The sequence below is a fragment of the Amblyomma maculatum genome, chromosome 11 (genome assembly GCF_055883805.1).
Source record: "Amblyomma maculatum isolate TAMU_Amacu chromosome 11, ASM5588380v1, whole genome shotgun sequence".
NCBI classification, from domain to species: domain Eukaryota; kingdom Metazoa; phylum Arthropoda; class Arachnida; order Ixodida; family Ixodidae; genus Amblyomma; species Amblyomma maculatum.
The window spans coordinates 8,417,293-8,439,690 of record NC_139354.1 but is presented as its reverse complement, the minus strand read 5'-3'; the positions used below and the strand labels follow the sequence as shown (position 1 = coordinate 8,439,690).

General features: G+C 44.1%; 1 protein-coding gene across 1 annotated transcript; it reads right to left on the bottom strand.

Moving 5' to 3' along the window:
• Positions 1-174: 174 nt before the first annotated feature.
• On the bottom strand, positions 175-21,138 carry LOC146172744 (B9 domain-containing protein 2-like). The gene is made up of 3 exons (XM_084583402.1): positions 20,873-21,138; positions 13,127-13,255; positions 175-506 (listed from the first exon to the last, which is right to left on the bottom strand). Exons 1-3 carry the CDS (start codon positions 20,958-20,960, stop codon positions 190-192), a joined length of 534 nt encoding a protein of 177 aa, XP_084439528.1. The 5' UTR covers positions 20,961-21,138; the 3' UTR covers positions 175-189.
• Positions 21,139-22,398: the final 1,260 nt, after the last annotated feature.

Genomic DNA, 22,398 nt, shown 5'->3' with positions numbered 1-22,398 from the left:
ACAACAGTGTATATCTTGCAAGGGCAGCGTTGGCGTGATGACGTTTCGACTTGGTCACCAGAAAGGCTTAGCTTCTCAGAGTGGTCACAATCGCTAAATGCGGAGTAATTATGCCCAAAAAGTTTTGGCAATTTCCCTCACTACCTCACTGGTCTGACGGCACCGTTCAGTAAAACCTACCATGTTTTATTAGGCCTCGATGCCGTATTTGTGGAAGTCTCTTTGTACGGTGTACAGTTCCAAGTGCACGGTGCCCATCGCCTCGGTGCGTAACCGGAAGCGGTCACCAACGCACCCAAGCACTTCCTCTGGATCCCTCAGATGCAGTCCGCCGCCAAGGAACTGCCGGGACACTTCCTCCATGAAAGTTCCCACGGGTCTCCAGGTGGCACAGTTCAGATGGGAAAATCCCGGGGAGCTGGGTAAGTGGCAGGATCCGTAGCCGACCAGTTCGTTTCGTCCGTAGCCGTCCTGATGCCACACTTGTACCAGAAGTTTAGGCCAATCTGAAAAGTCGCAAAGACAGTACAGGTAAGTATGCGAAGTCACCAGCAGACATCAAAGGGGCAATGACAGGGTCGTTCGATGTCTGTTGCCGTTTTATACTTGTGTGAATATTATACAAGTCTGTGACTCTAAGTAGAACTTGTTGCTGGGCTAGTTGGTTCATGATCGTACGGGAAAGTAAGCGCAAAAAAAAAAAGACAAACACAAGAGAGGAGACAGTAGCGCGTTGTCCTGTCCCCTCTCTTGTGTTTGTCCTTTTTTTTTTTTGCGCTTACTTTCCCGTACGACTGTGACTATACTCGCAAAGTTTTTGTACCTAGCGCGCGGCACATAAAAAAAAAAAAAAAAAAACGCGATAGAAATCGTAATCTGGAAACTCCTCCTACCAAGAGCTAACGCCGTTTTGAAATGCTCGTGTGACGTCACAAGAGAATCGACGGCGGAGCGTCGTCTGTTATATCAAAGGACACGTCTCTTTTTCTTTCTTGCACGATTGAAACAGTGGTCATCCCCATGAAGAAGTGCTTCATGAACATGTTGCTTCACAAAAACGACGTATTAAGGTATATTTTCTTAGGGCAGCCGGCAGCTTTCGACGCAGCCTGTCGGCATCCGGCGCAGGTAGGAGACGCGTAGCATCATCGACGCTTCTTGCAGCGCTGTTACAGTTCGTATAGAAATAAAGGATACGACTGGTGTGAAAAGAAGAGAATATTTTTCGCATTGCTAGCTCAGCTTGAATTCTATGCCATGTGAATATTAATGAGAAGCATATATCCAGTTATATACAGAACTTATGTAAACAAACACGCTGCGGACGCAGACGTAATCTGTGAATCGGCGCATTCCTGTAGGAGTCTAGAGCTCACAAACTAAATACTAAACTGTGTTTTTACGTTGAAGCACTAACGAGTCATTTGCTGGACAAGTATAAAAAAACGCAAGGTTAGGCTCGTTAGTCGGTCGCGGTCGCGCGAGCGAGGCAGCACGTGAGGCGAGCTATCGTTTGGTGCGGGCAGTGAAGCGCGTTCGAGTCGCGTGGAGTTTCGCGATGGTGAGGCTGGGGAACTTAGGCAGCGCCGGCGGCGCATGCTTTCGTGAGCTGGCCTTTGCCAGACCGAACATAGTTTAGCAAAACGGCTTTACCCGCCAAAAATAATTAAGTTTGACTAACACGCGCATATAACAGCATCTCAAGAGGTACCGCTTAGTTCAAAAGTTTTGTCTGCTCCTCTAATGCCGCAAGATGTGCTCACACGTCAACATATGCTTGTTTGGGTTTTCGTCTTTGTTTTGGGGCCAGAAGAGCGACGGGCAATAGCTGAGCAATCAGCAACACAACGCTAGCCCCTTCTTCCTTTCACGGAGTACACGGTGGAAGGGAATATATATATATATATATATATATATATATATAAATGAAGGGGAAATGAGGGTACTCGTTATAATACATGAAGGAAAGAAGCCAACAGTCGGCGAGGCCAAGGAATGCATTGGAGATTGTACTTTGTGTTTTTTTTTTTAATTTTTACTTCGGTAATCACATAAATTAGTAATGTAATCTGTTTAGGTGAAAGATAAACACAAAGTAGAAGGAAAAACAACGTGCCGATGGTGGGGACCGAACCCACGACCTCCGAATATCGCGTCCGGTGCTCTTCCAACTGAGCTACATCGGCCGCTGTCCCACCTGCTACTTCCTTGGGTATTAATGTTGTCTGTATACGAACCTTGAGAGTGTTCACCAGCGACGCCCTCAACCATAGCAGTGGACGTGGAACGTCCTGTGTTACCGCCAGCGTCACGTAGAACGTGATCAAGAGCGAGAGCGAAAGCTGTGCTAGAACCCTCTTACGCTACCCATGGCTTACGCTACCCGCTGGTGAACACTCTCATATATATATATATATATATATATATATATATATATATATATATATATATATATATATATATATATATATATATATATACGACGCTTCTTATATGCGGGCGCTTGTTGCTAAATGAAGCTAGCACTCATACCTAAACAAGTCCAGTTCTCCGAAGAACACTAAGGTCGCATATTATAGTGAAGGCTTCTCAAATAAAAAAAGGTAATATTCAAAGAAAATCTTTTTGTCGAAAACAAAAAAATCCCAGCAACCACCGTCCACGGCATGCATGCGACAGGGCAGTCGATAACGCGAATAGCAGAAGAACGGAACGAAGAAACAGCGCTAACAGACGGAACGAGTGGGAAGACGAGTCTGTTTCGTCTTCCCTCTCGTTCCGTCTGTTAGCGCTGTTTCTTCATTCCGTTCAAGATGAACCAACCAGCCCGACTGTGCCCTCTTCTTCAATAGCAGACGACATGGGAATGCTACGCTGTTGTGGCGTCAGCGACCTATGGTTTCCAGACCAACAAGCTGCTTTCTAAATAATAATAATTAAAAAAAAAATCATTTTAAGACTATCTACAGAACCGAACGAGCTAAAATTTCGGGTAATTATAATTTTACGTGTGTGGAGTGAAATGCAATAATCAGTTTATGCTCTAATGTCAGCTGCCATAACCCCTTTAACGTAATCATATAATGCATAAGCTGTTTTTAGAAGTGCTGCATTCAGGCTGAAGTCTGTGTCAACTCATCACTGACGTAGAATTTGAGTCTATGTCATCGTGATGACGTTCGTGTGACGCGGTGTTGCGACTAAATTTTCAGGAGGGCTCCAATAAGCCTTTTAATCTTGGAACAGGATTCATAAGCTTTCAATAAGCTTCCTCACCTGATATTTAAACGTGATTATCAGGCTTCTGAGTGTCATTTTATCTCCCTGCACTCTTTGTCCTTAAAAAAAGAAAAAGCCCCGTTACCTACTTTAATCTTTCCGCTTCCTAACACGGCCATTTACTCCTTTTATCTCTGTCTGGCTCGAAGGCCATGAACTCACTCGATATTTCATCTTACTCTGTTGCTTCCATTTAACATTGCCTCTTCCACAGATATTTCCGTCACTTAATGCGTCATCCTTGAGTCGTTGTTAGGACATATACAACCTCTGTCATAGTAGGTGAGAGTGACGTAGGTCGGTTGTGCGCGGCAGATTTTCAGTAAGTTCTGCCCGCTTATTTGTATTTTTTTTTCTAATGATGCAAATGAAAGACGCTGGAGAGAAATAGCAAGCGAGGTAGAGAGAGTTTTTCCCATAGGCCGCTCGTAATGCATATTTTATAATATTTGCTTGGACAATGATAGCGCGGGGTAATGGGGTAGGCTTTTGTATTGCACTGGACGTTTTTAGTCTGACGATGATCAGAGCGTATTGTGAGCGTAATGAGAAGTAAGATAGTCGTCCCAGGCTGACAGAGGTGATTAAGTAAAAATGGGCACTGATTAGATTAGCAAGGACATGTGTGGGTGCTGGCTTCACCTCTTCACATCCAGACAGGCAGTACAAGGGCAGTATCTGCAAACACAATTGGAAGCTGCATGATATTGGAAATATCTTCGAAGTCAAGCGATGAAATTAAAAGATGTTTGTTTGAAATGAATGGTTGAACTCTTTTTTTTTTTCAGGTTGTCCTTTTTAGACACAGTTTATAACTGCAGCAATGCAGTCATCTTTGTTATATTGCATGTTACTTCAACATAAAATAAAACTTCCACACGAACTTCTAGAAGCGGTAATGAATCAGGCAAAACAAAGGTGCAAATGCGTAAACCAAAAATACGCCTGCATCAGTTAATATGTATTCTCGATGCTGCTTTCTTCCTAAAAATGATTACCTAGATATAGCTGGCTATGTTGACGTTTCTCGAGAAGCGATCATGCATTGACCATAAATTTGATTAGGCAATCTTCTCGTCAGTCCATTAAAACGCATGGCGTCATTAATGGAGAAGAGCTGTGTGCACAATTTTAGGCGGAGAGTATATACTGCTCGTTCGACAGAAAAGCGGTCGCTGAAACCCAGCATTTAAAGAAATGGTGTCGGGAAAAACACGCACGAGATTTCGTATCAAAACTGTGACGCAGCCGTTCTTTGTGCAGCCTTCAGGGTGATGTCATTCCTTTTTGATTCCCATGTAGCACCCATCTTCTAGTCACGTTAGCGGCTATATACATTTTGTGATAGGGATTCGAAGTGATGACATATCCAACTCTGACAAGTTCAGATGTCCACTGGGAAGTGAATTCATGCACTTTCGTTTCCTCAAGAACCAATTTAAACAAAAAGTATACATTTATTCGGATTTGATTCCGACCGCCGGCGGCTGCGTTTCGATGGAGGCGAAACGAAGAGGCGTCCGTATGCTGTGCGATGTCAGTGCTCGCTAAAGATCCCCATGTGGTCGATATTACTGCGGAGTCCTCCACTACGACACCTCTTTCTCCCTTACCGATTTCTCTCCCACCTTCCTCCCTTCCATTACGGCGTGGTACAGGTGTCCACAGAACAAGTGTGATAGATGCTGCGCCTTTTTTTTTCTTGTGAACCAACTATAAAAAAAAAAAAAACGAAGAGGCGCCCGTGTGCGGTGATATATCAGTGCACGTTAAAGATCCCCACATCTACTCCGTAGCCCTCCATTACGTCTCTTTCTCTCTTTCCGCTGTCATTCCCACCTTCTTTCCTTGCCTTACGGCGCGGTTCAGGTGTCAGATACTGCGCCTTTTCTTTCGAACCAATTAAAAATGAAAATATATTCGGAGAAACAAAATGCGCTTTTCAAAGAACTGAGACATATGTCCCCCCCCCCCCCCCCCCCCCCCCCCTGGAAATCGATTCTTAGCTGCAGAAAATGATGTTCCGTATATGATAATGCTATTAGGTTTGCATAGCGTGTTGAAACGCCGAGTGGTTGTTCGCCATGCTCATCTTCTAAATAATAATAATAATAATAATAATAATAATAATAATAATAATAATAATAATAATAATAATAATAATAATAATAATAATAATAATAATAATACCCCGACAGTATTTTGAGGATTCTACCCCGCACATAATGTTTTGAAAACTCAGTCATGTGTACCGAGTTTGTCAACGTATTGAAAAAATAATAATGATCAATTTGAGCGTTTTATAATTAGAGGTATTCGATATAAACCGGTTCACATGCGAAAGAGGAGGAGGCGGTGAAGGGTGGCGGTTCCTGGCCCAACGGGGCTCGGACGGGAGGTCAACGCCGCATGCGGAGGGGGCTAGCCAGCCACCGAATTTTATCTGTTGTAGGCCGTCATTGTTCCCTCTCTTGCTTCGGTTGTTGTTGTGTGGCTGTAGGAAGAAGGAAAAGGAAATGCACGGGCCTGCTACTGGCTCTGTAGCTGAGCCACCTCCGCTGCCTCGTGCGGACAGAAGAGAGAAAGTAGAGAAGGAAGAAAAAGAAGAGGGAGCGAAAGACGCGCGCCGCAACAACCGTCGTCCACCACCTAAGCTGTGGCGGGTGCAATGATGTCCTACAACAGATAAAAATTCGGTGGCTGGCTAGCCCCCGCCGGAAGCGGCGTTGACCTACCGTCCCAGCCCCTTAGGGTCAGGAACTGCCGCCCCACCCCCCTTGCTTCGGTTGTTGTTGTTGTGGCTGTAGGAAGAAGGAAAAGAAAATGCACGGGCCTGCTACTGGCTCTGTAGCTGAGCCACCTCCGCTGCCTCGTGCAGACAGAGGAGAAAATAGAGAGAAAGAAAAAGAAGAGGGAAAGAAAGACGCGCGCCACAACAACAGCCGTCGTCCACCACCGAAGCGGAGGCGGGTGCAATGACGGCCTACAACAGACAAAAATTCGGTGGCAGGCTAGCACCCGCCGCAAGCGGCGGTGACCTACCTGCCCCAGCCCCATCAGAGGAGGTGGATGACGGCTGTTGTTGCAGCGCGCGTCTTTCTCTCTCTCTTCTTTTTCCTTTCTTCTCTATTTTCTCTTCTGTCATGTGCGATGTCAGCGCACGGTAAAGATCCCCAGGTGGTCGAAATTACCCCGTAGCCCTTCACTACGGCTCCTCTTTCTTTCTACTTTCACTCCCACCTTCCTCCCTTCCCTTACGGCGCGGTTGGAGTGTCCACAGAAAACTAGTGAGACAGTTACCGCGCCTTTCCCTTCCTTTAAATTCAATCAGACAGCGGAGGTGGCTCAGCTACAGAACCAGTAGCCCGTGCATTTTCTTTTCCTTCTTCCTACAGCCACAACAACAACAACAACAACAACAACAACAACAACAACAACAACAACAACAACAACAACAACAACAACAACAACAACAACAACAACAACAACAACAACAACAACAACAACAACAACAACAACAACAACAAGAACAACAACAACAACAACAACAACAATCTGTGAAAAATCTACCAGCCGGTAGTCTTTGTGAAACTAAGGGAATAATGGCAAAAAAAAGCCTCGGTGGTGCAGTGGTTGAGACGCCCAACTACTGCACCCTGGAAGTACGCGGGTTCTAACCCGACCGCCAGCGGCTGCGTTTCGATGGAAGCAAAACAGAGGCGTCCGTGTGATGTGCTGTTGTAGTGGTTATTTTATGATATATAGAAAAGGAAGGAAAATATATTTACCAGCCCTGGTATCTGATATCTGATATGTGCGATCTTAAATATCTCCAGATGGTCGAAATTACTCCTGAGCCCTCCACTACGGTACCTCTTTCTCTTTTTCCGCTGTCACTCCCACCTTCCTACGTTTCCTTACGGCGCAGTTCAAATTCCCATGAAAAAATTGACAGACAGCTGCACATTTCCTTTCCTGTTAACCAATTATTGCTATTGTTATTACTAAACTATAATAATATTCGCGATATGAAAAGGCAGTGACAACTGTGTTATAGGTACTACTCATAAGGCGAAGTTGAAGCGTCCTCCTGAGTTTTAATTGAAGTATGACGTAGCCTGCATGATACGCCTCAAAATCGATGACGACGCACGTATTTTACTTGAGAGACATTGGTCGAGGATGACGTAGGTTGTAATTTGTTCTCTGTTTTTTTTTTGTTCTTCTCTGGCTGACACATATCTTCGATAGGTGGAGGTGTATTTGGAACAGGATAGCCTACAAATAAAGGCCATGTCCTTATTGTAGTTTAGATATATTTTCTGTAGATGCCGTCTTCCTACCCGGGTCGCTTGGTTAAGGAAGTGTAAAGTCAGTTGCAGGGAAGTATATACATTTAACTGCCCTTCAAACGGTTAGAACTTGAAATCCTTTCATTATCTTCCTTGAGCCGCGGTGGCTTAGTGGTTAGGGTGCTCGACTGCTGCGCCTGAGGATCACGGGTTAGATCCCGGCCCCATTTCGATAAATGTGAAACGCAAGGCTCCCGGTTATCATGTGCAACGTCTCTGCACGGTAAAGAATCCCTGGTGGTCCATATTTTCAACAGTCCTTAACTGCAGCGTCCCTCGTAGCTCATATGCCACCTTGGGGCTTTAAACCTCTATACGGCACCGCATACCGTACCGAGAAGGGTGGCTGCTTCTGGACCAGCTGGGAATGGTCGGTCCCCGCCGTTTGCGGCAGGGACCGGCCGTTGTACCTATTGTAGGCCGTCATTGCACCCGTCACCGCGTTGGTGGCGGAAGGCGGCTGTTGCGACCACGCGTCTCTCTCTCTCTCCTTTTTTTCTTTCTTCCGTATTTTCTCCTCTGTCCGCTCTAAGCACCGGAGGTGGCTCTGCTCCAGGGCCAGTAGCAGGCCCATGCATTTTTTTTCCTTCTTCCTACAGTCGCAACAACGACAACAACAACAACAGCAACCGTATACCGTACCCTCAGTCGGAGCGCACCGCTCCTCACCACATGTATCGACAGCAACCTTCCACAATTCAAATCGTTCCTTTTACACAACGAGTGTTCACCGCCCTTAAAAGGTCAGGAGTGCCGCGCCCTTGACCTTTATTCCCGAAGAATTCGTTTGTTTACGGTGTGAGCACTTTCCCAAGCGCCGATCATATTTCGCTACTATCCCTCGGATCGCACACGAGTCAGTGAGTAGAGAAAAATCTTGCCGCTTCCGATGGGATTTTTGACGGTGTTTATTTGGTTCTCTATACACGAAGGCCTGCTTCTAGGAAACAGCAAGAGACAAATGATGTCAGCGATTAATTAAATGAGCGGATCCAGTCTTCCCAGCTGCTGCACAGCAACGGTGTTGACAGGCGCTGACAGATGGCGGCGCTACTTATAGCTGCGTTTTCAAAGCTTCCGTATTCTCGCTTGCCTGCATGTTGCGATAGGGGAGTGCGGCAGGCAAGTAAGGGCGGTTTGCTTTCTCTTATTCAGCGCGTCAGAAATACAGCAACGTTTAGGTGAACCAGGTAGAAAATGATAATAGGCGACAATACTTCGAGGACTTTGCTAGAGCAATCTGATGCTGCTACCTTTATGTTAATAGAGGAGAGCAGAGGAGACGCATCTGCATGGAAGAATAATTTTGTTGCTCCAACATTGAAAAGTCATTGCTGCCATTATAAAAAAAAATTGGGGTTTAAGCGTGGTTTGAGCCTAGTGGTACAAGCGAAAGCTCCGGTAAGTATGGTTTTGAATGGTTAGCAGGATTGTACACGGTTTCACGGATTCAATTATGGGCTCTCGAAGCTTCGCTGAAAGCCTAGGTACGGTAGCGTCTTTAACAACGCCTTTTAATTCCACGATTTATTTTATTAGTTTGGGTTTTGGAAAGAGGATGGTGCATTATCACTTTTGGCTGGAAGGACAACTGCGCTGAATTGGTCAAGACCATTCGGACCCGGCGAGGCGAAGTTCGGAGCTTCATCCCGAGGTGTAGAGCGTATACGCTCTGATAATTCTCTCGCGTTCTCGTGGCCAGAGAAGCAGTCTCGTCAAAAGCATACAATTAATCTAGCGAATGCGACAGATGGGAATGGTGTGCCCGGCACACCTCTAAGTCCCTTCATCAACTGCTGATACGGGTCATGGTGGGGCTGTAGTGGGGCTCGCATTATCTCTCCGTCACTGAGGCAGCTTAAAGATCAGAAAGATTTGTCAATTAATTGCCTAATGCAGATTTTTTTGAACGAAGTTTCAAGGAAAATGGTGTTTTGGTGATAATCCCACCATCCATCGACAAAAGGAAAGTTTATGGTGGACGAGCTTTCCTGGCTGCAAGCAGGATACAGAGTGCTCGAGTGAGCAGATTTTAGTGAGTGCGCTACACCATGATATCGTTTGTGTGCTGCAGAAAATTTAAGGGACGTCATGTAAGCACCAGCGATACGATCCCAACGAGCTGAACTCGCACGTAGCCTATAGAGTGGTTAGTTGAAGCGTGACGAGCGCTCAGTGAGTCAACAGCGTAATATTTCAAAACGGGGCAAGTAACGAAAAATTGCCAATATCCAGTATTAGGGCAGCGGAGGCAGTTTTCTGACGTAACTGCAATGTTCTGAGGCCAGGAGGGTATACAAGAGAAACTCGATCAGCCACTGATTCCAAGTAAAGTACAAGAGAATGTTACTTTTTCGTTATCCCGGTATATTAAAGAGAGAATCATTGCTTCAATTTCTTTTTTCAAAAAGGAGTAGGTTTCGTAGAACTTGGAACAAAATACAAGCCATCCTCAGCTCTACCAGATGTCGCCATGCTTAGCGAGCAACGCATGACTGAGTGGGAATATTTTTAATCACGATGGAGAGAAATGTGAATTGCGCCATGAGTTGGTGTGCGAATATGTTAATTGATGCCGGGGGACTACTTCCTACGTGTTGCAGAAAACAACTTATAAAATGGCCGCAAACTATCCCCGACTGCTTCTGACACCAATAGGAAATAAATGGGGTGTACCAAAAGTACTAGAAAATTGTGCTGTAACTTTTGCCGTTGACCGCCTCGCAGGGTACGTAGGAACGACGCGGATTAAAAGTGTTTTACCAGACTTCCAACATCGCACATGCACTGTAAACAGAAATTACCCTATGAGGGAGTAAAAAAGGAATGAACCGTCTCTACCACACTCCCCTTTAGTTTAGAAATAGGGTTTGTTGCCCGTTCCATGGGACAGATTTCCCTCACTAATAATGCGAAATACTTACATGGCAACCGGAAAAGGGAAGGTTTTGCAGTTACAGATATTTTAAGAGAGGTTTCAATTTTCGCTAAGTTGCTTACCTTAGGAGCTTTGATGACGCGTTCGAAGGCTTCTTTATATCAGTTCAGTTCAGTTCAGTTCAGTTCAGTCGTTCAGTCGTGTCCGACTCTTCGTGACCCTATGGACCATGTCACGCCACGCTTTCCGGTCTCTCACTATCTTCCTAACATCACATAACTTCATCTGCAGTGCCTCGAGGATGCCATCTAACCATCGCGTTCGCTGCCTACCCCTTCTCCGGCGACCCTTAACTTTTCCCAACATCAAATCTTTCTCCAGCGACTCCTCTCTTCTCATCAAATGACCAAAGTAGCTGAGCTTTAACTTTAGAATTTGACCCTCCAATGAGCAGTCAGGGTTTATGGTTGACAATATCGACTGATTTGATCTTCTGGCTGTCCAAGGAACTCTCAAGAGTCTTCGCCAGCACCACAATTCAAACGCGTCAATTCTTCGGCGGTCAGCCTTTTTCACGGAACTATGACTCCAATGAAAATCATAAATATTCCTTGCAGTTATTTATAGAAATATACCCCAGTAGTTTAGCAACGAACTTAACCCTCTAAACGGTAGTCCGCTAGAATACTGTTACTTCCGTTTTATTCTATTAAAGTTTAGTGTATACTGCCGGCGATATCCGCACCCCCACTGACTATGCAGGTTGTGGATTTGTTTCGCAGGGTATATATGCTTCCTATATATGCATACTATGTTTTGCCCACGTGACTAAGTGCTTGATATTTCCTTTCTTCGATTCCTTTCTGTTCCACTCTCACCTCCTTCCAATTAAGGAAACCGACTGAGGACTTCTTTAACGTCACATCTCGCCAGCAACAACCATCACCGTTTAAAGTACAAAGTTAAGTGCAGCCTTTGACGAATACACAGAGCCTATGTGTATTTGTCCCTAGCCGATGTCGTAAAGACTCAATATAAGGAACTTTCAGAGTTCAAAAGCTCTCGAAAGAGTAACGAATCTATCTCCACATCTTTTCGGAGGCTAAGGCTCTCACTACATGAAAAAATAACACCACTATACAAAACTAGGAAAGAAATGAAATCTTTGGTCTTTGTAGCTTCCAAAAAGGACGTACTCGTCGTCAATTACATCGTGCTAATGTACACGCATTCTAAGTTAGTATTTGTCTACAGGCAAGGTATTGTGACGTCATGTATTGTTTCGAGTTCGCGAGATGGTCGCTTTTTTCTAGCTTCATTTACTCTTGCGATCGTTCTGTATTCTTCAGTTGTCTTCGCGACGTGCAATATGAAAGTTTTCACTTGATGAATGCAGTTACTGATGGGATGTCACATCCAGGAAAATTCTAAATCTAGTCCCTCTTCATGACGTACTACAATCTCTACACAATCAAGCTGCACGGTTTTCAGGACAAATCTCTAACCCCCACTTAAATCAAGACTACGTCTGTGTCGCGGAGTGGCAGCTGTATATTTAATTTGGTATCCATTGTATTGCTTTTGCCTGCGTCATTGTGGCTGTTCTCCGGCGAAATATGCGTTTTTTCACTGCACTTTTATTGTTGCCTTCCCTAAAAGAATGTAGTTCTCGGCAGAAACTCTGGAGATAAGGCGCATTGTAGGGTGCCGGCGTGGTTCGCCGATTCATTACGTCCATAGTCGTTCGCAACCATCTGCTTCAATGCAGCACACATCTGGGCAACTCGATGTGAGGTACATGAGGAAACGAATGACAGTCATTGTTTCAGAATGAAAGGTGTGCATACATGCAAGTCTCTACTGTAAGGTGAATCGGCGCTTTGTGTAGAAATGGAAAACGATAAGAATCACTTTCTTTCTAGTGGGAGCACGTTGTTCACGACCGGGGAGGGGGGGATGGGGGTATTTTACTCCTATAGATGCGCGCTGTGATGTTACGTTACCTACATGGATGCGGAAATAACTCGCTTTTCTAAATGCGGAACGATAAAACATTAAATAGGCAACGGGAAAAATTTTATCTGACTTCAGATGTGAGTAAAAATTTATCCTGAATAATTTTTTCCGAACGTTTAATCGTGTTTCTCCGCCTGAAAAAGGCGAATTCTAGAAAAGTTAACTGGAAAAATTTCCCGCCACTCGATCCACGTCGATAAAACGAGTATACATTCTCTACGTCAAAACTAGAAAAAAAAAAAAAAAGTCCCCTATTCCCTGTCTCGAAGTGGATGGCTGTGTTGGCGAGCCTCAGAACCACAATATTTTCTTGGAAAAAACCCAGTGGTGGCGGTCTTTGTACTGTACATGTTGTCATCTATAGGTCCAGTATTATCCGCAGAGACATGTGTAGCGTAACTGAACAGAGAGTGCGGCAGCTGAGTGAAGCCCTCTTCCTATGGCATCAATACTGCCAGAGCTGAGGCCTTGGTTAAGCTATTGAGCTACTACGTCTATGTGTCAAATATGGCGAGCGGCTTGAAATGGCCCACCCTTGTGAGGGCAGAGTATGATGCTAAGGGAAAATACTATTGGAATGATCCCTTTTATTTCGACTCACCCTGAATACCCCTGGTGCTGAAGTGGACGTCCACGGGATGACACCAGACAGCTCTATTATCCTCGAACCGGTGTCTGTCGACTTGTGTCTGTCCCTCCTTGAACCCCTCCAGGAGAGTCCAATTCTCCCCTGAAATGAAGTGCTACTTGCAACAGACCGCTAGCAGCTGACAGAGCGATGTTAGAACCAGTCACGGAGTCTTTGTGACAATACCGTACTCCAAGCTAAAGCGGGGGAACAAAAAGGAACGACACTGCAATCAATTTTTAAAATGCTAAAGAACGCGAGGGAATTGAAGTGAATCAGAAGCGCTAGCTTCCCTATGACATACTTCATATAGGCCACCATGTTACGTATATGCAATCAAAAGCGTGTTAACGAAAGACAATCAAACGAAACACTTGGCTACCACACGTCCTGGAAAGTTAAGCATGAATCATCAGCGACAGCATCCATCTTTGTAGCCTTTTTACAGTAAGCTCCGAAAGAGCAACGTTCAGGGATCATCCACGGAATCCAAAAGGCACTAATGACGTATTTATTTCTTCAGTTAAGTTGAGCTCATTAAAATATATATATATATATATATATATATATATATGAAGGAAGGAAGCCAACAGTCGGCGAGGCCAAGGAAAGCGTTGGGGATGGTACTTTATGTATTTTTTTTAATGTTTACTTGGATAATCACAGAAATTAGTAATGTAATCTGTTAAGGGGAAAGATAATTAGACACAAAGTAGAAGAAAAAACAACATGCCGATGGTGGGATCCGAACCCACGACCTCCGAATAACGCGTCCGGTGCTCTTCCAACTGAGCTACATCGGCCGCTGTCCCCCCTGCTACTTTCTTGGGTATTTATGTTGTCTGTATACGAACCTTGAGAGTGTTCACCAGCGCCACCCTATATATATATATATAGGGTGGCGCTGGTGAACACTCTACCCCCTATATATATATATATATATATATATATATATATATATATATATATATATATATATATATATATATATATATATATATATATAAAGGCGCACAAAGAGAACACTTAGTGAGTACTGCTTTTCATGCTTTCATGGTTTAGTAAAAAAAAAAAAAAAAAAAAAAAAGCGAAACGCAAGCAAGACCAGCAGGGTCAGTAAAACTGACCTGCGACGGATATGCCCCGCATAACAATAGAAACGAAACTCCATCCCACTACTTAACCATAGCCTGCAATTGTAATATCCGGAGACTTAGTGAAACCATAGAGCAAGAGACGACGAAAACGAGCAGCGGTATTGGTTGCGATCTGTCTGACGTCAATCGATTCTGCAATGCAGTGTGCTGACGTCAGTATGTAGTGAGAAAAGGGAAAAGCGAGGCCGACATGCAGTGTGTGGCAAGGCTGGAACACATGCTTCTACACCAGAAGGAGGGAGCGCAATGAAGATATGAACAGAAATGAAAGAACTAAGCCGCGTTGCTGTTCCAAGAACTGCCTCACCGGTAACTGACGCAAGGCAGTGCAAATTAAAGCCAGCGCTCACGCCTGCAGATTCGGGACACATAGGCTACTCGAGATGAAAGTGAATGCGTGTCGCATAATATGTATAGTGGAAATTAACTTTCCATCGTATAGTTTTGCACGATGCAAGCTACCTCGAATTCTTTACAGTATTTTGGAAGCTAGTGGGTTGAAAACACAAGTCGTTTTCATGCGCAAAAGAATACAAACATTCGCAATGACACACCAACCAGCCTACAAATCAGCCTTGCCTGGAAGTGCATTATAGCGGAGGAATACGGTTGAGCGCCAAATGAGTTGCAAATGTAGTTTCGTTACATCGAACCTCCGAGACAAGGATATTTGAGGCGCCAAGGAAGCTGCACTCGCAAAAAGGGTTTCTAGAGAGACGTAACCTGATGCCACGTACCGAACTTCTAGAACAGGCCTACACTTGTCTCAGAAAAGGAGACTGAAGTATAAGACATATTAGCAGAAGCGAGTTATAATCAGGGGAGAAAGGGAATACTCCCATTCAACAATAAATAAAAAAAAAATTACATAGAAAAACCACACTGAAGCTCATTAAAACAAAACTTACCAAAAATGATTAGAAAGTGATGGCTCAAACGGGATTGCCACCTTCCCCCTTCCTTCCGTGCTTCAAACGCCTCCGCAGTAGCGACCCATACATTTTCTTTCTGCTTATTAGCCTTATGCGACGCCACTGAATGCCATGTAACTAGACGTAGGAGTTTCCTGTTTTGGTTTCCTGAAAATACAGCGGACGTTTTGCTGGTGTTTTTTCGCCTTCTGAGGAAAACATACTTCCTCAAAAATACTGAAAATTTCGGCATTTTTAAGCAAGTATATTCTGTCGGGAAAATTATCGCTTTTTTAACGCGTGAGCGTTGGTACCTCGCCGTTGGAAAAAAACTATGGGGGACACTTAAGCTCCGCTCGTATCGTAGGCATACATATATAAAGTCCCAGTCTAACCAAGCCGAATGAAGGTGCCTGCGTGCCCTAACAAGGATCCCGGCAGACTGATTCTGATGTCGCCCTCTTATGTGAAAGGAGAGGCTTGAGTTGGCAGCTCCTGCCAAACGTAAAGTCACCTAAGTCCAGTTACTGCTCAGCCATGCCAACGGCCAGCTACCGCCTGCCAACGCCATGCTCATTTTTCGTTCACAACTAACGCACGGGGCCTTTAGAAAGCACGTCACTGACAGGTGGCTGTTGGCAGGTGGCACCACCGGCTATCGAATGGTCAGAGGTGCAATTTCTCAAAACGAAATTGTTCCAGTGCAATAAGTGATTCAGAAAGAGAATTATCGTCTCTAATTTTTTTTTTCCGGAAGTGATGACGTAATCATGTAGCATGCAACATACATACCACTCAGTCATATATGTATTTAATTATATTTTATACCGTCAAACGAAAAGGCATTTACAGCAGGATGTAGGGTAAGAAGCAACAAATTAAAAATATATCGAAAGTGACACATTTACCTGGATATTCTTTGAATACAAAATTAAATATTAAAAGAGAGAAATTATAAGTTACAAAAGTAACACATAAAAGTTTTAGGAAACACCACTGAAGAAACGAAGAAACTGTGGAGCAAGAATAACACGCATTATCGCATAAAGACTGCACGAATTGCCTTGTGTGTGTGTGTGTGTGTGTGTGTGTGTGTGTGTGTGTGTGTGTGTGTGTGTGTGTGTGTGTGTGTGTGTGTGTGTGTGTGTGTGTGTGTGTGTGTGTGTGTGTGTGTGTGTGCGTGCGTGTGTGTGTGCGTGCGTGCGTGCGTGCGTGTTGTGTGTGTGTGTGTGCGCGTGCGTGTGTGTGTGTGTGCGTGCGTGTGTGTGTGTGTGTGTGTGTGTGTGCGTGCGTGTGTGTGTGTGTGTGTGTGTGTGTGTGTGTGTGTGTGTGTGTGTGTGTGTGTGTGTGTGTGTGTGTGTGTGTGTGTGTGTGTGTGTGTGTGTGTGTGTGTGTGTGTGTGTGTGTGTGTGTGTGTGTGTGTGTGTGTGTGTGTGTGAGAGAGAGAGAGAGAGCCGCATAGTGTATATTTTTACTTTTTGCTTAGCGCGGCACTTGATGCGTAACAGTAATCGATGCTAGTATAATCGTTATCACCACCATCCTTAGAAAACTGGTGCAGTCTTCGTCAAAAGTGTAAAGCCCAGGGGTTCTGCTTCTGAGTCTCTTCGTGTGGCTTGTAATTCATTACTAGAGTTCTGAATTCCTGGATGATAAGATTTTCTGTCCTACCCTCTCCAATGGGAAGGACCTCCACTGGTGCTAAATCAGCGCCACTACACTGCTCACAAGCAGACCCCTGGGCTCTACACTTTTGACGAAGGCTGTACATACTATAGGCGTGACAGGAACCAAGAGTAAACATAGGGTACCTGACTGTCGTATAGCAATGTATGGGGAAATTTATTGCTCCAAATGAGTTAAACTAGAAGCAAACAAAATAAGTTAAGCATACCAAAGAAAGAATTGAGCTACACGTGTACGCGCTTTCAACGCATAGGCAAGTGCAAACACCGCCTTTTTGTTATTCAATGATGGAATTTCTGCTGTCACCTACACTTCGAAATAGTTTTATTTAACCGAAAGAAGTGCACTTGCGAATATTTTTGCTTGCGAGAAGAAAAGAACTGAGAAGCACAGAAGCATTCAAATTACAAAGGGGAGGAATTAATGAATAGAGCCTTTATTTGACTGAAGGGATGGCTCTCGGCCTCTGTTTGGGTAATTATTGAGTTAGGAAGGGTGGGAGTGTAGCTTCTTGTTTCTTCACGGTTTTTCAAGCTGTGTCTCGTTGCTTGCCATGCTGCCGATCTGCCGTATGTGGGAATGGAATGTTGTATTGCGGTGCTTGGTAGAATCTGATGTGCTAGGGCGGGCATGTCATCGTGTGAAATATGCATAATTATGTTTCTTCCTCGTGACAACGATGCGCATATCCATATAAGATGTTTTAGGTCGGCTGTACTCTGTTCCTGACAGTGGGTGCATATATTGTGTTCGAGTGTTTTGTGTCTGCCGAGAGATCACTCAAACTCAAAACATGCATGCATTGTCAGGAACAGTGTACAGCCGACCTAAAGCATCTTATATGGCAATCACGACGACCTGTTAATAGGCGGAATGCGCTGGTTAGGCATTGCAAAAGAAAGAAGAACAATTAAGGTAAGTAAAAAAAAAGAAAGAAAGGCCCGGGGGGGGGGGGGGGGTGCCACAGATTTTGCGGCTCACATTCTAACGCCACTAATATACTTGTATAGAAGTCCCGTTTCATTGTCGCAGACGCCAGGACATATTTTGCGCGACTTTGAACTGATGATGCCTTGTTAGAGTTAGAAACGCGAGTGTCGTTACACGCGCTGACAACACTAACCTAACCAGACAGCGGGAATGTCTGAGCTGATATTGCTGCTTCATGGCAGGCAGTCCTTGGCCAATATGTGGAGATTGCCTGTTCACTTTGGCATGTGCATGGATTCGCTGATGAAAACCTCGAAACGCACGACTACTGTGCTTAATTCGGCAATGACACAGTTGGATGTCAGTGGCTCAAGAGCAGGTTGACGAAACAGCGCCATGATGTAAGGCTTTTTTGACTGCACAGCCCTCCACCTTCCCTGTACGTGGCACATACTCAAACCACGGGACCTCTGTCGATCGCACTAGAACACCATTTTTTTTTTATTATTTATGCGGCCTTTTCTAAAGCATAACTTCCCTGGCACTGGCACTGGTACGTCCTTTGTTAATTTCCTCTTGTTATCGAATGTGAGTCTCACTAAATACCTTACTAGTATTGTTATACTCGTGCCGAATATTAAGCTTTTCATGTCATATTCGTATTAAATCATTTATTCGGCCAAGTCATAGCGTTTTTGTTTATTTTCGGGTCTCTTCATACTTTCTTTGAGCAAGAATTCCATTTCAGAACAATTAGATATGCATGAAATACCCGGTGAGTGTCCTGCTTGCGATAATATCTATATACTTTGTCACACCTCCGCTCTGTAAACGTTTTTCGCGGCTAAGATGAAAGAAAATGAAATGAAATAAGAACGATCAATTTATCTTCTGAAAGAGAGAGACACACATTTCAGGCGTCGTGCAGCAAAAATTTCAAGCTGCATATTTCATGATTTGTAAAAAAAGAAAACCAAGCAATGCGTCGAATTGTCTTCGGATGCAGACGAGTTGGTTTTTCCGGCATGCGGATGTTACTCGGTTGTAATATAAAGGCTTGATGTTGATTTTTGCGAGCCTTTGCAGCGAAATTATGTTTTTTGAGCCGCGTTCGTTACTTTATTACAAGCCAGCGAGCTACAAAGAGCCTCATCAGTTTGCCAGTTTAAAAAAGAATACGTTAAATCTTTCCTTTCCGCTCAATGGTTTTCTTAGAAACGGATTTATGGGCATCTTAGGAGGGAACGGTTCTAAAGGTGCTTCACAGCGAAGCGAGCTACATGGCTGGAAACGTAGCATAGAGGGCGCTGTCGTGACCCTAACTAGGAACCAGTGCGCGCTCCACATAGCGATCTACAAGGTGCAATAAACGTTAAAACGCAAGCGTTAGTACCTTCACGTCGGAGGAACTTTTAAAAGTTGAAAGTTCAGCGCTCTGTAATATCTCCTTCTCTTTTTTCCCGATTGTGTGCGTGCTGCTGATACAAACATTTGTAGCCTCACAGCCTAAAAAAAAAAGAAAGAAAATTAGGGGAGCGCTCAAGCTCCGCCGTTAGGTGTACGACCCGATAGGCTTTCACACACACGGACTATTTTTTTTTCACTTTTTATTTATTTAATATTTTTCTTTTGTAAATTTTGTTTTATGCACCAATACTTAGCATCAATAAACACTGGCTTTCCCTTCTGAGCAGTCTGACATGTACCTTTGAGCGAGTTCATTTTTTGATAATATCAAGGAATTAACTGATCAATTACACCCCCTAAACTTTTTTAATTAGCGCCTTCAAGGACTGGCTTTTCATACAGAGAATTTCGACATCCTGGACCCCCCTTTCCCAATTTTTCATTTTTTTTTCAATTATGCCAATTAATGGATCAATTACACAATTTTTAATTCGCATCATCAAGCATCCGCTTTCCAGCCTCAGCATTTTGACACCTTTGAACTCTCTTTCTTCAGTTTATTAATTCTTCGATCATATCAATTCTTTAATTGATCATTTTCACTTTCTAAATTTTCTTAATTAGCATACTCTATCAATGGCTTTTTTTGTCTGAGTATTTTGACATTTCTGAACTCCTTCTTTTGCAATTCTTCCGTTTTTTTTTAATTCATCAATCAATTACAATGATTTCATTAACTCGTCCTCGCCTATCAAACTTAAGTCAGTGATCAATCATTAGGACCACATATTACCACAAGATTTTTATTACGCTGCCCACGGCTATTTCCGATAAGCGGCGCCGACTACTATTACTGCTACTAGCCTACTACTACGAAGCCGACAGCTTTTCGACCGAACGAAGCTTAAAATCAGTAACATGCCTCTTGCAGGCGGTAGTTGGCAAGTGACATGAAATAACTGCGATAGACACCTTTCTTTCAGTGCACATGTGTATGCAGTCGACGTGCTCTCTTATTGAGCAATGAACACTGGCTAACCTGCGAAATTAATGGAAATCACGCACTTGTTGCAGCGTACTTAGCTATGGTATGACGTTATATTTATACAGTATGACATAAGGTATGACATACCATAACCTCCTTTATAAAGGAGGCTATGGACATACATATGGTATATGGACATGGTATTGTATAAGGCATGGTATGATATAGTTTATAGCCCGAGTGCGAAATCCGCTTTGGGGGGGAACTACAGTGGAAAACATAATTTGAACCACCTGGGTTTTTTACGTGCGCCGAAATTCCAAAGTACACGGGCGCCTTGTATTTCGCAGCCATCGAAACGCGGGAGCCGCGGCCGAGATCGAACTCGCATCCTTTTCACGAGATGTGCAGTCGAGCGCTGTTGGGTAACACTCGAGCCACCGCGGTGGACCACAACGTGAAACGTTCTCAACAAACAAATCATCTTCAACAGACTAACGGCATCTACGCGACCCTTGCTTGGAATTCAGACCAAGGGCAACCACGGTAGCAAATTGGAAATATAACTTAGGAATCAGCAGGTGTGGATACACATATATGCGACAACGAAGCAGCAGAGTGCACGTAAACAGTTGAAACTTACCGAATTTCAAGCTCCACTTGCAAAAGAGGCCCCGGCATGGAAAATCAGATGCTCCCACAATCTGTCCGATAACGTGCAATTCGGCCATCCGAATTCATGGCTTAGTCTCAGCACCATTTATCGGTCCCCAAGCGGTTTTAATGGAGTTTGCTTGCAAACATTACTATCCAAGCAGAACCAAACTATCGTCAGCATGCTTATTTCTTTCCAACCTTAAGGTGTACACAGGAGCGTGAATCAACCAAAACGAGTTCAGTTTGTTTCATATACGGCTACCATGGCAACCGACAAATACACAGAAGCCGCTTGCAGGCGCTGTAAAATTATATAATTTCTATACTGTGAAAAGCTTTACATATTGGTGAGTTGATATGGAGATCAGAGAGAATGCATGTACATCTCTGGGAAGTTCCGTGAAGTGTTTGACAAACCAACGTTACTAGAATGGCAAACCAAATGCGTAGAATGTGTTGTGTTTGCGCAAAACGATGAATATTATGTGCGTTAGTAAAGCGCCCAGTAAAAACACGGAAATTAGATTCGGTATTTCACGAGAAACAACACTGGTTATGGTGGATTAAATGACAGAGTCTAAAGCGTAATCGTTGAGGTTAGCAAATTTAAATTTCGCACTCGACGCTCGACATACCGTGCGCACAACCATGGGGCCTGGTCTTGGCAGTACCATTTGTTCCCCACGTGCTCAGTGTAGGGACACCGAAAAACCATATCGAGCATTTGATGAAAGCCGCTCGGGTCGGATGTATGCGGACGATTGTACCGTGCAGTGCGTGCTTTTTGTTTGCAATGTTATCAGGAGACCAGTTGTCAGGTGACCAGAGCCACGGCCCCCTAATTCTGTGCTCCATACTAGGTTTTACAAAGCGTGTGGTTTGGTGTTGCCATCTGTCGTGAAAACATTTAAACTTACAGCGTTACCTTACAAAAAAAGCGAGAGATGGCGCCACATTTAAGCAATTTTGAAAGGGTACCGGCACGTGTGGCCGGCATCTTTTGTCATTATTGTTATTGCTGGTCAGCTCAAGAATCAAGACCACTAGCCAAGTTTTGGCTAGGGCGGTAGGTTAAGATATTTTCACTACGGCCACAATTTCCACCCGCAGAGCATTGTCACACCTTCAAACAGATTTTTCTCCAACTAGCTGTATGCTGACGTCGGCAGCCCAAATCGCTATGTGCGCTTTCCAGACATTATGCAGGCCCAGTACCAATATTATGTCGTACGGGAATTCTTCGCTTTCGATTAGCGTAAATCGGATGTCGTGGTACAGTTATGGGCAATTCTTTCTTTAATGTTTTTTGTACGCTACATCATAGGAAAGAATAAAAAGAAAAAAGAAAAATATTCCAGCAGCATACAAACAGCTATAGCTGTTCAATGATGTCGACTGCCGAGTCCATTCTTCTCCTTTTGTTTAAAATAGACAGTACATGGTTCAGGGCACATAAATGTAGTTATCATTTAATCATGTTTTGATCGGGGGGGGGGGGGGGGGGGGGTTACC